The sequence below is a fragment of the Acanthochromis polyacanthus genome, chromosome 5 (genome assembly GCF_021347895.1).
Source record: "Acanthochromis polyacanthus isolate Apoly-LR-REF ecotype Palm Island chromosome 5, KAUST_Apoly_ChrSc, whole genome shotgun sequence".
NCBI classification, from domain to species: domain Eukaryota; kingdom Metazoa; phylum Chordata; class Actinopteri; family Pomacentridae; genus Acanthochromis; species Acanthochromis polyacanthus.
Genome location: NC_067117.1, coordinates 5,403,864 through 5,416,864, shown reverse-complemented (window position 1 = coordinate 5,416,864; position 13,001 = coordinate 5,403,864). Strand labels below are relative to the sequence as shown.

Sequence of the window (13,001 nt, the reverse complement as noted above, 5' to 3'; positions counted from 1 at the left end):
CAGACAAACAATTTTTTTTGGTGCCTGTAAATGAGGACAACAGGAGGGTTAGAAGGAACGACTTGTCTATTATCCAAATCTGACTACTCTGAGTCACAGAAGACAAAAAAAAAACGGTAAAAGAGAAAAGCATCATTTACTGCAGTGAAAGTAGCACAACAGTGTAAACAGTCGCTCCAAATCTCGCTAGATTATTTTTTTTTGGTACAATTCTGTCTTATTGTACCATCAGACTGTTCCATCTCTACACACATGCAGCGTCTTTCTGTTGTAGCTGATGAACACAGAGCTGCTTTAAAGCATTTTTTTAAATGTTCAGCGGTTTCTTGAGTGCCAAGAGGAACATCAGATAAATATGTCCTGAGATGATTAATGCCACAGAGTAATATTAATGAAAATGAACGTTTTTTTTTCCTGAATTCACAACTTCTTTGGTGTTTGAAACCTCATTTAAATAAAGTTATCTGTGAAGCAGAGCAATCTGTGAGGTGTGATAAGTGAAGTGGACTCTGCTTTGGTGTAAAATCGAAAACATTGTATCCCAGTGGTTTAATATGTAACAAGTTTGGGATTACAGCAAAAAAATATTGATTAGTTGATCTCCTAATCTACAACCATTGTGACCAGTTAATCATTTGAGTCATTTTTTAAAGCCTTTTTTAAAGAGTTATTTATGCACATTTGGGATATTTTGAGTATTTCTATTCTATGCAACTGGAAATGCTCAAAGTAACTCAATTAGAATATGAGAAATTCATATATTATTGTGCTTTATGAGCTTATCAGGTATGTTGGTTAAATGTTGCCACAACTGTTGAAGTGAAGAACATCGATAATCTTATAATGCAGCGTTCTACTGGGAAACCTCGAGTCCTGAGGTTTCTTTTAGGACATTTCACTGGTGTTTGGACTGTGAAGCCGCTCATGTCGTGCTGCTGTTTGAAGAAGTTGAATATTCTGCTTTAGGATCACATGACTTTGAAATGTATTCACAACTGGCAACATTTTTTTTTTTAGTACCACAATCGTCACTTTTTTCTCACCATGTCCTTAATTTGGAGATGAACTGTGGATTACTAAGTTGATATTTGACATGTACCACCCACCTACAGTCATGGATGAAAGTACTGGCGCGCGTGGAATTGTTCCAGAAAATACACCATTTCTTCCAGAAATTGTTGCGGTTACCAATGTTTTTGGTACGTGCGTGTTTATTTCCATGATGTTCACTGGAAAAACATAAAAAGGCACCAAAAAAAGCCAAAATTGTCAGAATTTTACTAAAACTCCCTCGACTGAATCAGGGCCGGCCCTAGGACTTTGGTGGTCCTAAAGCAAGATTTTTTTTGTGGCCCCAAAACATGCACAGGGCAACTACCAAATCACGTGCACAGCTTGTAATTGGGTTAAAACACACATTCACATGATTAACAGCATTAACAGATTTATGTTTTATTGGAATAAAGACAGGGACAAAATGCGAATCACACACTTATTGTGGTGTGGCCCCCTCTAGTTGATGTGGCTATAAACAACGGCATAGAGTGTTTATGTCAGCGGCCGGCCCTGAACTCAATATTTGGTTCCACAGTTTTGCTTCTTCAGTCCTCAGACACTTCTCAGGTCTTCTTTGTCTTCTCCGTGCTCGGTGTGACACACAACACAAAAGCTGAGTCAACTTTTATGCGTTCTAACGGTCTTCAGGTGTGATTTCTAGATTGCCAGCACTCTGTTTCTTGCCACAGGGGAGTTTAAACGAGCATCACATGCTTGAAATAAAACGATTGACTCACAGTTTGAAAGGGCGCCAACAATTTTGTCCGGCCCATTTCTCATGCCCCACTGGGTCAGAGGAGTTTTAGCAGCATAAAAGAGTCAATGTTAGAAGGGTAACTCTGTATTCTGGATAGACTGAAGGCCCAGCGTGGACCATTCCCAGCAGCTGAGCATGTTGACGACTTCCTGCAAAACACAGCAGATGACCTTCAGACAAACACCAAGAGAATGAGAGATGAAGCGACACATGCCAGAGATGCTTTAGTGTCCCTACCCAGAATGAGCCACGTCTGCAGGATGTTCAACACTGAAGGACGAAAGCGGAAGATGCTTCCTCCTGAACAGTTTGTGGACAACTTTAAGGTCGTATTAGACACTGAGAGACTTTTGATTGGCCATGGAGCAGCTCCTCTTACATTAGGTCTGCATGAGCATAGCCTTTCATGTGCCGCACGTACAAAGATGCATATTGAACGCTCTTTCTGAGCATAATTGTGGTACTTCATGAAATGCCAGAAGCAAAATCGAGCAGAAAAATAAAGCTATGATATCGTCTTGTTCTACAATAAAGATTAATGTAAACCCTTGTGTCTTCCTGTGGGTCAAATCGACCCGTTTTAAAGTTTGAAAATGTGGGAAAAAATATATAGATTTTCACAGGGAAACTTCTGGTGTCCACATTTTCAACATTTTTGGGAAATCTTTAAACATTTTTGGGGAAAAGATGTGTTAAAATGTTTCTTGAGAACATTCACATAAAAATCAACCAAAATCCAGCGAAATTAGCTGGATTTTGGTTGATTTTTGAATGTTCTCGAAGCATTTTTTCACATTGTGAATATTTTAAGAACATACTTTTTTTTGCATGAAAACAAAGGACAAATATGGATTGAAATGCTGTAATTTAACTAGTCTGGCCCACTTTAGATCATACTGGGCTGAATGTGGCCTTTGAACTAACATGAGTTTGACCTCCTGCTGTGTTTCTATTGAAAACTGCGCTGACAGAAGTCCTGAATGATTTTCTTTCCTTCCTCAGTGACTCCGTCAGGTTTGTCTGATGATGTTACAACATCACTTCTGGATCTTGAAGTCTCCAGTTGCTGCTGGGTAAACATGAGTGTGAGCAGACAGAGAGTGTGTCCAACCCCGGGAGGAGGGTGTGTCTGACCCGGCTGTGGGTCCGGTATAAATACCGCTCGTCCCGGCCTCGGTCCGTCTTCGCACCGGCAGCAGCCCCTCCTGGAAGGTCCAACTCACGATGGCAGCTCCCAAGAAAATCTGCCTGATCGGCTCTGGAAACTGGTGAGTGGAGGCTTTTCGTGTAAATCGGCACTTCAGGGTGGATATTAGCTGAGAGGGGGAGAGAGGCTGTCACAGTCACCACACCGCTATTTCTGTTCTGTGGGTAAGATTTCACGCACTGTGGAAGCTCTTTGTGAACGCGGTCTGGCAAACTTTAGTGACCAGAAGGCAACTTTAGCCTTTTGTTAACAGCATTATAAATGATTCATGCAGCTCATAAACCTGCTCCTGCTGCTTTTTTTCTTTTTTAAAAAAGACCTGCACAGTAGAAGCTGTATTTCTGACTCTTTAAGGACCTTTGATGCCGCAACAGAAATCTTTAGTAAACATTGTCTTTTATTATTGTGCTGAATCAGCCTCCGTGTGGCGTTCATGTCCCTCAGACAGCGTGACATTTTGGTTGGACAGAGCTGCAAGCAGGGTGCAGTGTGTACTACAAGTGAGTTAATATTACCAGAAGTGAACTGCATTAAAAGTTAAATTAAACACACTCATGCAGAAGAATTTCCTCTGACAGTGTCTATATTAATATGCATGGTATAATTTGATGTATATTACTAATGCATTGCCTTATAATCGGCATTATTTTAGCCGGTCTACATGGAGCATTTTAGCTAATTTATGCATATTTGGGCTCTTTAATCTTTAGTGATGCATCACATTTTCTCAAAGTGACTCAGTTTTCTTTCAGTAAAATGTCTCTTTGCCAAGTAGCTGTCAGATCAATGCAGGGACATAAAAGCACAACAGAAGTCATTTACTGTCAGCATAAGTGTTATGTAGTGCTGCAACTTAATGATTATTTTCTTTGGTCTGTCAGTTACTTGTTTTGTCTATTGCATGGGGGGTCAAACTCATCTCAGCTCAGGGGCCACAAATGACTTAATTTGATCTAAAGTGGGCCCGACCAGTAAAATCACAGCATAATAACATATAAATAACCACAAGTCCAGATTTTTCCTTTGTTTTAGTGCAGAAAAGTACATTCTGAAAAATGTCTGTGTAGGTTCTCATTCATCCAGGTCATGGTTATCCAAAGTAGTTTAAATCAATCCACTGGACTTTAAGAAAGTTCCTTGAAGATGTTTCACCTCTCATGCAAGAGGCTTCTTCAGTTCTGGTGGTGGTTGGTGTTGCCTCAGCTTTTAAACCTCTGTCAGGTGTGTCCAGGCCTATTATTCCAACGACCGATACCAAAACTCATCTGACTACTCAACGATGGTCGTGAGTATCAGTGGGGGTCGTTGAAATGCACAGATGTCACTGAGGCCTCGTGTGCTAATGATGGTCATTAGTATGAGTCTGCTGAGTAGTTCTTTTGGGGAGTTTTGAAAGGACCTGATTGTAAATTGGCGAAAGATGATGTCGCAGACACCCCCCCTGTTCAGAGATGGCTTCTCTACTTTGACATGGATGGCTTCTTTCACTCCTCTCTCAAACCATCTGTCCTTCCTGTCCAAAATCTGAACATTGGTGTCCTGAAACGAGTGTCCTTCTTCCTTAAGGTGAAGGAAGACTGCCGAATCCTGTCCTGAGGAATTGGCTCTCCTGTGTTGACCCATGCGCTTGTTAAGTGGCTGTTTGGTTTCCCCTATGTAGAGATCTGAGCATTCCTCGCTGCATTTAACTGCATACACCAGGTTGCTTTTCTGGCTGTGGTCCTTTCAAAACTCCCCAAAAGAACTACTCAGCAGACTCATGCTAATGACCACCGTTAGCACACGAGGCCTCAGTGACATCTGTGCATTTCAACGACCCCCACCGATACTCACAACGACCATCGTTGAGTAGTCAGATGAGTTTTGGTATCGGTCGTTGCAATAATAGCCCTGGACACACCTCACAGAGGTTTAAAAGCTGAGACAACACCAACCACCACCAGAACTGAAGAAGCCTCTTGGATGAGAGGTGAAACGTCTTCAAGGAACTTTCTTAAAGTCCAGTGGGTTGATTTAAACTACTTTGGATATACATTCTCAAAATGTTCACATTTAGTGAACTATCTTTTTGCAAAACATTTTAATCAAACTGAAATTTTAACAATATTTTTTGCCTCAGTTTAGCATTTACAAACCAGAAAAGCAGTCAGAGAGCGCAGTACTCCTCCAAGGCTGCTCAGTCGTTGTATCATTTCCGACAGAGAAGTAGTGGTCCATTTGTAGTAGAATAACAGTCATGTGATCATCAGCAGGGAGCTGATGGAGTGTTCACTTGTTGTCATGGTTACAGGGATGCCGTGCCGCTATCTCGCATTGTGACAGAAATCTTCAACAAATCCGTGGATCCAGACTATAAGCCGCATCACTGCCAAAATCTAATCTCTTGGTCCTTGTGTCATTTCTGAGCTTTCCTGAAAATATAATTCAAATACCTTTTAGAATATGTTTAAGTAATGTTGCACACACACAGACAGACACAGATCACAGCGTGTCTACAAAAGGCACAAACATCTGGAACTGAACAGTCTAGCATTTTACTTTGTGATCAAAACAACTTGTCAAGATCTAGAAATGATTTTAAATTTACATTAATTTCCCCATCTGTTAGTAATCCTGAGCACCACACTACACAGACTGAAGTGGGAACTATGAAGGTAGAACACTAAATTGTCCCCCTGCCTTGTAAATGTATTAATTTATACATAAAAAATATATAAAAGTAGTGACAGTGTAGTGGACAAATTTAAAAAAGCAGTTACTTTTATTGAAAGATTAATTTTTACACTTTGCAAAGTCATCCGTGGGGCCGGATCGGACCCTCTGGTGGGCCGGGTTTGGCCTGTGGGCCTCATGTGTGACACCACTGGTGTATTGTGTCAAAAAAATGGTGAAAAACTCCATGATGACATCCTCAAATGTTATTTCCACAGCCCTGAGATATTCAGTTTAGTGTTATAGAGGCGGAAAGAAACCAGAAAAACACCTATTTTTGTGTTTGTACTCGTTTTTCCTAAAAAGAAGATAAAAATGGTTGGTGATTAACTTAATAGTTGTCAATTAATCAATTATTTGCTACCCTTTAGTCCTTTAAATACCTTCTCTGACCTATACACTACCACGCAAAAGTTTGCACACACCTTCTCATTCAATGTTTTTTATTTATTTTATACATTGTAGATTAATACTGAAGACGTCAAAACTATAAAAGAATACACATGGAATTATGTCGTAAAAAAAGTGTTAATCTTCAGTATTAATCTAGAATGTAGAAAATAATACAAATAAATAAAAAGCATTGAATGAGAAAGTGTGTCCAAATTGTTGACTGGTATTGTATATGCTAAGTAAAGGTCAACTGACTGATAACAACTGTAATATAAGATCATTTAAAGGGATTTCTTAAAGCTTTTATCCGTTGCCATGTGGATACTGAACATCCAGTCTTTAAATAAGACCCCCCCTGAGGTTAAAATAAAGATATGAGGGGGTTCATTTTTCACAACTGTTGAACTCAAGTCATTGTACATTTCTCACCTGCAGTCCAAAATAATGCTGCTCCATTTGTCAGTTTGCTTTGTACCAGAAAACTGTGGAAATGAACGGACTTTAAATGAATAATTCTGAAGATTTTGTTGTGTTTCTTGAAGAAGCTGCTGTGTGTGTTGATGTAGTGAGTGTGCGGGCATGAGAACACTTTCTTATGTGAAAAATCTACAAACCAAATGAAGGCCGGTTTCAGTTGGAGCAGCAGCAGAGAATCAATATGTCTGTGTCATCCAAAAATGGACAATATGCCACCCGTTCAGACAACTTTTTCTTCCACAGTCCCTGCAGTTCCACACCGCAGCTGGAAAGCCACGTGTCATTAACATTTCACACAGGGAAACGGGGGACACTTAACCTTTTTTTTTGAGAAACAATAAATCCGTAAGCCCGTATCCTGACCAGTTATCGTCTGTCCCCAGGGGCTCCGCCATCGCGAAGATCGTGGGCGCCAACGCGGCCAAGTATGACAAGTTTGACACCACGGTGAACATGTGGGTGTTCGAGGAGACGGTGAACGGCCGCAAGCTCTCCGAAATCATCAACACAGACCATGAAAATGTGAAATATCTGCCCGGTCACAAGCTGCCCCCCAACGTGGTGAGTCTGAAGACGTCCGCTGCTTTTTCTCTCTCTGGTGACGGTCGAAGCCTCACCCTGACTCCTCTCTTTTTATCAGCTGGCTGTTCCAGACTTGGCTGAGTCCGTGAAAGGAGCCGACATCCTCATCTTCGTGGTTCCTCACCAGTTCATTGTGAGAGTGTGCGACACCATCAAAGAGCACATAAAGAAGGACGCTGTAGGAATATCTCTCATCAAGGTAACATCTCCCTTCACTCGCACAAAGCGCTGAAGCATGAAAGGCATTTTCTAATTAGATTTTTTCCTTTCTGCTTTGCATGAATGTGTTTAATGTGGCATCTCTTTGCTTTCAGGGCGTCGATGCAGGTCCAGAAGGTCTGAAGCTGATCTCACAGGTCATCCGAGAGAAGCTGGGCATCACTATGACAGTCCTGATGGGCGCCAACATCGCCAACGAGGTCGCTGATGAGAAGTTCTGCGAAACAACCATCGGTACGGAGTTTGTTGAATAACCAGATGTGTTAACCTTCGTGTCGTCTTATGGGTTAAAATTTACCCGTTTTAAAGTTTGAAAATGTGGAACAAATATATATTTTCACAGTGAAACTTCTGATGTCCACATTTTCAACATTTCTGAGAAATTTTTGAACATTTTTTGGTGGGAAAAAAAAGACATGTTAAAAATGTTTCTTAAGAACATTGGCAAAAATCAACCAAAATCCAGCGAATTTTTTGCCAATGTTCTTAAAGAAAGTACTAGAAGTTTTACTGATATAGGGTGGGGGTGTGGGTGGGGGTGGGTGGCATGGATCAGTGGGTAGAGTGGCCGTCTTGCAACCGGAGGGTCGCTGGTTCGATCTTTGGCCTGGAGAGGTGGGTCGTGGTTGGCGCCTTGCATGGCAGCTTCCTCCATCAGTGTGATAGCAATTTCATTGTACACTGTATAATGACAACAAGGCACATTCTTTTTCTTCTTCTTCTCTATATGTAATCATTGAAGATATTTTTAGGATATTTTTTGGAATATTTTTGCTCATTTTTTGAAAATATATACAAGAATTTTTTTTTGCCAAATTTGGGGGATTTTTTTAAAAATAAAACTTTTAGGGAATTATTAGAATTTTCTTCCTGAAGGTTTTGCAAATTTTCAGAAATTTGGGGAATATTTTTGCTGAATTTTTTATTTTATTTTTTCAGACAAAGAAACACCATTTTTTGTTTCCAATAAATGAGGACAACAGAAGGGTTAAAGACAAATTTTACTGATATATATGGAATCACTTTAGAGATTTTTAGGATGTTTTTTGGAAGATTTTTACTCATTTTTGAAAAATATTTACAAGAATTTTCTAGCCAAATTTGGGGGATTTTTTGAAAATATACTTTTAAGGTACACTTTTGAGGAATTATTGTAATTTTCTTCCTGAAGGTTTTGCAAATTTTCAGAAATTTGGGGATTTTTTTGTTTGTTTTTTTGATGAAGTTTTGGATTTATTTCAAACAAGGAAACAATATCTTTTGGTGTCCGTAAATGAAGACAACAGGAGGGTTAAAGTGAATTGAAAAAAGCAGAGTGCTGTCATTTTACATGTGAATGTAAAGCTGGCACATCTATTGAAATTCCTATTTTTGTCAAACTGTAAATAGAACATAAAGTAAGTGTCCATCTTCAGCTTGCAGCATGACTGGATGATATTTAATTAAAAGGAATCAGTGCAGACTATCATCAAACACTGGCCTCTTATTTCTCCAGTCATTTAAATAAATAGAAATACTCTGCGGTACTTTACGCTCCATGAACACATCAGAACTCCGCTTTTGGAGCCACGAGCTTGGAATTAAGCTGTTCATTTGCATATAAAATGCTATCAGCTTGTGGAATACGCTGCATGGGGCAGACTAGACGCAGCACCCTGAAATTTGTAATTGATTTGAATAAATGTTTTTTTTGGAAGAGACGTGTAGTCGTTTGTTTCAGAAGCTCTGATTGGTTTGGTATTTTCAGGGTGCAAAGACAAAGCTGTGGGGCCGCTGCTGAAGGAGCTGATGCAAACCACCAACTTCAGGGTCACCGTGGTGGAGGAGTCGGACGTGGTGGAGATCTGCGGGGCGCTCAAGGTTTTTCCTCCTACGCTAAGCTAATTAATATGTGCTTAGATGGTACAAATACGTTAAGTCCATTTACAGAAATACACTTTTCAATGAAGTATTTGGAGATATCTGCTGGTATTTCCCCTTGAAATGTCTGCAGTAATTCAGACGTGTTTTGTAAAAGCTGGTCTGTCTGAAACAGAAGTTCAGTGAAAACTAGTAGAACATGTTTAATTAGATGCATCTACACGTTTGGGGTCACCCAGGCAATTTGATGTTTTCCATAAGCTTTTATTCATGTGCTAGCATAACTGCACAAGGGTTTTCTAATCATCAATGAGCCATTAGCAATGTAGCATTAGAACACAGGAGTGATGGTTGCTGGAAATGTTCCTCTGTACCCCTATGTACAGTCAAATTATTCATAGCCCTAGCAAACCTTAACTTAACCCTCCTGTTGTCTTCATTTACAGGCACCAGAAAACATTGTTTCCTTGTCTGAAAAAAATCCAAACATTCAGCAAAAAAGTTCCCCAATTTTTTTTTGAAAAGTTGCAAAACCTTCAGGAAGAAAATTTCAACAATTGCTTAAAAATTTCCCTTAAAAGTTTTATTTTTAAAAAAAATCTCCCAAATTTGGCAAGAAAATCTTCAGACTAATCCTAAAAATATCTAAAGTGATTACATATATATCAGTAAAACTTCTGATATTTTCTTTAAGAACATTTTTTAACATTTCTTTTTTTTCCACTAAAAATGTTCAAAGATTTCCCAAAACTGTTGAAAATGTGGACATCAGAAGTTTCACTGTGAAAATGTATTTTTGTTCCACATTTTGGGAAACATCTGTGTCATTTCCAATCCAAAAAACAAACTTGCTGGTTGAATAAAAGTAACTTTTAGTCAAAATTTGCTAGTTTTATGAATAATCTCAGGCTTGACTATAGATACTCCATTAAAATCAGTCATTTCCAGCTAGAATCGTTTACAATTTACCACTTAAATAATGACTAGATTGTATTTCTCATTAATTTAATGTGATCTTCATTGGAAAAAAAAAAGATTTTCTTTCAAAAATAAGGACATTACTAAGTGACTGGAACTTTTGAATGGTAGTGTCTGTCCAAAAATAGCTAATTGGCGAAAATATCTTTTTTTTTTTTTATCATTTAAAAATTTAGTCTAGCCCAGAAAGAACATTTACCGTGTTGTGTGTCTGCATCAAAAACAGCAAAGAGACGCATCTAATAGAACCTGCTGGCAGACGGATAACTCAGAGCTGATGGTTGTCAGAAAGCACTTCAACAGCTGGATTCCTCGTGTGCATTAGTACTCAGCACACTCACCGCAGCTTCTCCCTTTTATCATCGCTCAGAACATTGTGGCAGTCGGAGCCGGCTTCTGCGACGGGCTGGGATTCGGCGACAACACCAAGGCGGCGGTGATTCGTCTCGGCCTGATGGAGATGATCGCCTTCGCCAGGGTCTTCTGCACCGACTGCCCCGTCTCCCCCGCCACCTTCCTGGAGAGCTGCGGCATCGCTGACCTCATCACCACCTGCTACGGCGGACGCAACCGCAGGATCGGAGAGGCGTTCGCCAAAACAGGCAAAGTATGGCGGAGCTCGTGTTTCTCTTTGCTGACGTCTGTTTTGTTGGGTTCCTGTGAAAGCCATGAAGTCGTAACACCGCCCGTCTTTCTGTTCAGACCATCGAGCAGTTAGAGGACGAGCTGCTGAACGGTCAGAAGCTTCAGGGTCCGGCCACAGCCACTGAAGTCCACCAAATCTTGAAACAAAAGAACATGGTGGAAAAGTAAGTCTGGGTCTTATTTCATTAGGAGAATCTTTACCAGATTTGAAATGTGTACAATCACTGGTGCATGCCAGGGTTTGCTGAGGGCCTTTGAGTTCTCCCTGCAGGGAAAAGAAGTAGGTATTTGCATTATGTTTTGGAAAAATACACACTGTAGAAGAGAGCTTGATGAATATGTAAATATAACAGCTATTGTCGGCTTAGCTTAATATTTCCCCAAAATGCTCAGCAGTTCCTTTAATGATTTCCATCGCTCTCTCTGCCAGGTTCCCTCTTTTCACTGCCGTTTATCAGATCTGCTTCAACAGCCACCCAGTCACAGAGTTCATCAAGTGTTTGCAAAACCACCCAGAGCACATGTGAAGGACCGGCAGACGGAGCGCTGAATGGATGGACGTTGGGAAAGACTTTCACACTAGAGCTGCTGTATAACTAAGGAGTTTATAGGGGGGGCAGACCGGGGCTAATCTCGACTCCTCTCTTGTATGAGTCTCAAACAGTGGAAGAGAAAAAAAAACAGAGTTTTCCTCCAACTCTGAGCTCCTGTGTTGACCTGCTGTTATTAAAATACTAACAGAGACAGAGCTTCTGTTTCTAACTCTGTTTTTGCTCGTTATTAAGTCTCCCAAGTCTTAAAAGTTTTATCAAATTTAATTACTCTCTTACCACGTACTTAAATATGCAAGCTATAATCTGAACGTTGTGTAACGTTCATGATTTCTTGTGTAAAAGTGCCTTAATTTGCCTTTTCACTGACTTCCACTCCCACTGTGTTGTTTTTCGTCCGGAGCCACTTACTTTATAAACTTTAAGATGGAATAAATTATTGAGCTACTTTTACTTTGTGTCTGTTAATCATTTCTGGAGTGTGCAGCCTGCAGAACACACTCGCACACACCGGGGAGCAGCTTCCCTGTAACCTGACCTGAAGCCAGCACGGCTGCCACTCTAAACTCTTCACCTTTACCATTTTCTCGGTCGTCCACTTCAGCCCGTCTCTGAGTGCACGTCCTGCCTCTGTCCCAGCCTTCGCATGTGATGCCTCGTCGCTTGTGCTGTAATTAACTTGGTGCCAGCATTAACAGCTTCATACTGAAACAATCTTTCCTTTTGTTTTTCCGCCCACTTGATTAAGTCACGAACATCTCTGGGGAAGCAGTCACAGCCATCTGTCCGTCTCCATATGCCAGTGAATCCCATCAACGCTCAGTTCCTGTGAGTCTGCTAGTCTGCTTCCTCTGGCCTTGAAATGAAAGTTTGCATATCCAACCCTGCAAGTATTCTAATTTCTAAAAGAGCCACAGCAAAAAAAAAATCCTCCCCCACAGAGCTCCTTTGATCACACAAATAACATTCATGAGCTCAGCTATGTGGCGAGCTGTGAAGTTACATCATCGGCCACTTGTCTTAAAGTCGGATTCCCTGGCTGAAATCCCTTGCATAGTAAAGAGTCAACTGCCTTGTGAGATTTCTAATAATAACACACTCCAAAGGGGCAAATGTCCGTCTATAATTAGATGGCGGACAGTGCTGCAGCTGCCTTATCCCTGCTAAACAACACGGATGGGAGGATGCTCCTTTTTTCTGAAATGCTAACCCACTGTGTGGCTGTAGAAACAGAAACACAATCTGCAGTGCGAAATTTAGGATATTTTTACATGAATAAGCAGAGTTAGTGACTTTTAATACGTTACCAAGCATGTTTGAGCCTTTACAGTAAGAAAAAGCAGGTTTGTATTGGTCTCTTCTTCCTTCTATAGTTCTTTTATTATTCTCGTTCCTTATTCCTAGGGTGACACCAACATTATATTATTATAATAACTCTCCTGTTGTCTTCATTTACAGGCACCAAAAAAAATTGTTTCCTTGTCTGAAAAAAATCCAAAAATTCAGCCAAAAAAAATCCCCAAATTTCTGAACATTTGCAAAACCTTCAGGAAGAAAATTCCAA

At 40.3% G+C, this 13,001-nt stretch overlaps 1 protein-coding gene across 1 annotated transcript; it reads left to right on the top strand.

Moving 5' to 3' along the window:
* The first annotated feature begins 2,889 nt into the window (after positions 1 to 2,889).
* Positions 2,890 to 11,890, top strand: gpd1b (glycerol-3-phosphate dehydrogenase 1b). The gene is made up of 8 exons (XM_022206775.2): positions 2,890 to 3,081; positions 6,986 to 7,163; positions 7,243 to 7,383; positions 7,499 to 7,637; positions 9,151 to 9,263; positions 10,612 to 10,848; positions 10,944 to 11,050; positions 11,317 to 11,890. The coding sequence occupies exons 1-8, from the start codon at positions 3,038 to 3,040 to the stop codon at positions 11,411 to 11,413; spliced, it is 1,056 nt and encodes a 351-aa protein (XP_022062467.1). The 5' UTR covers positions 2,890 to 3,037; the 3' UTR covers positions 11,414 to 11,890.
* The last annotated feature ends 1,111 nt before the right edge of the window (positions 11,891 to 13,001 follow it).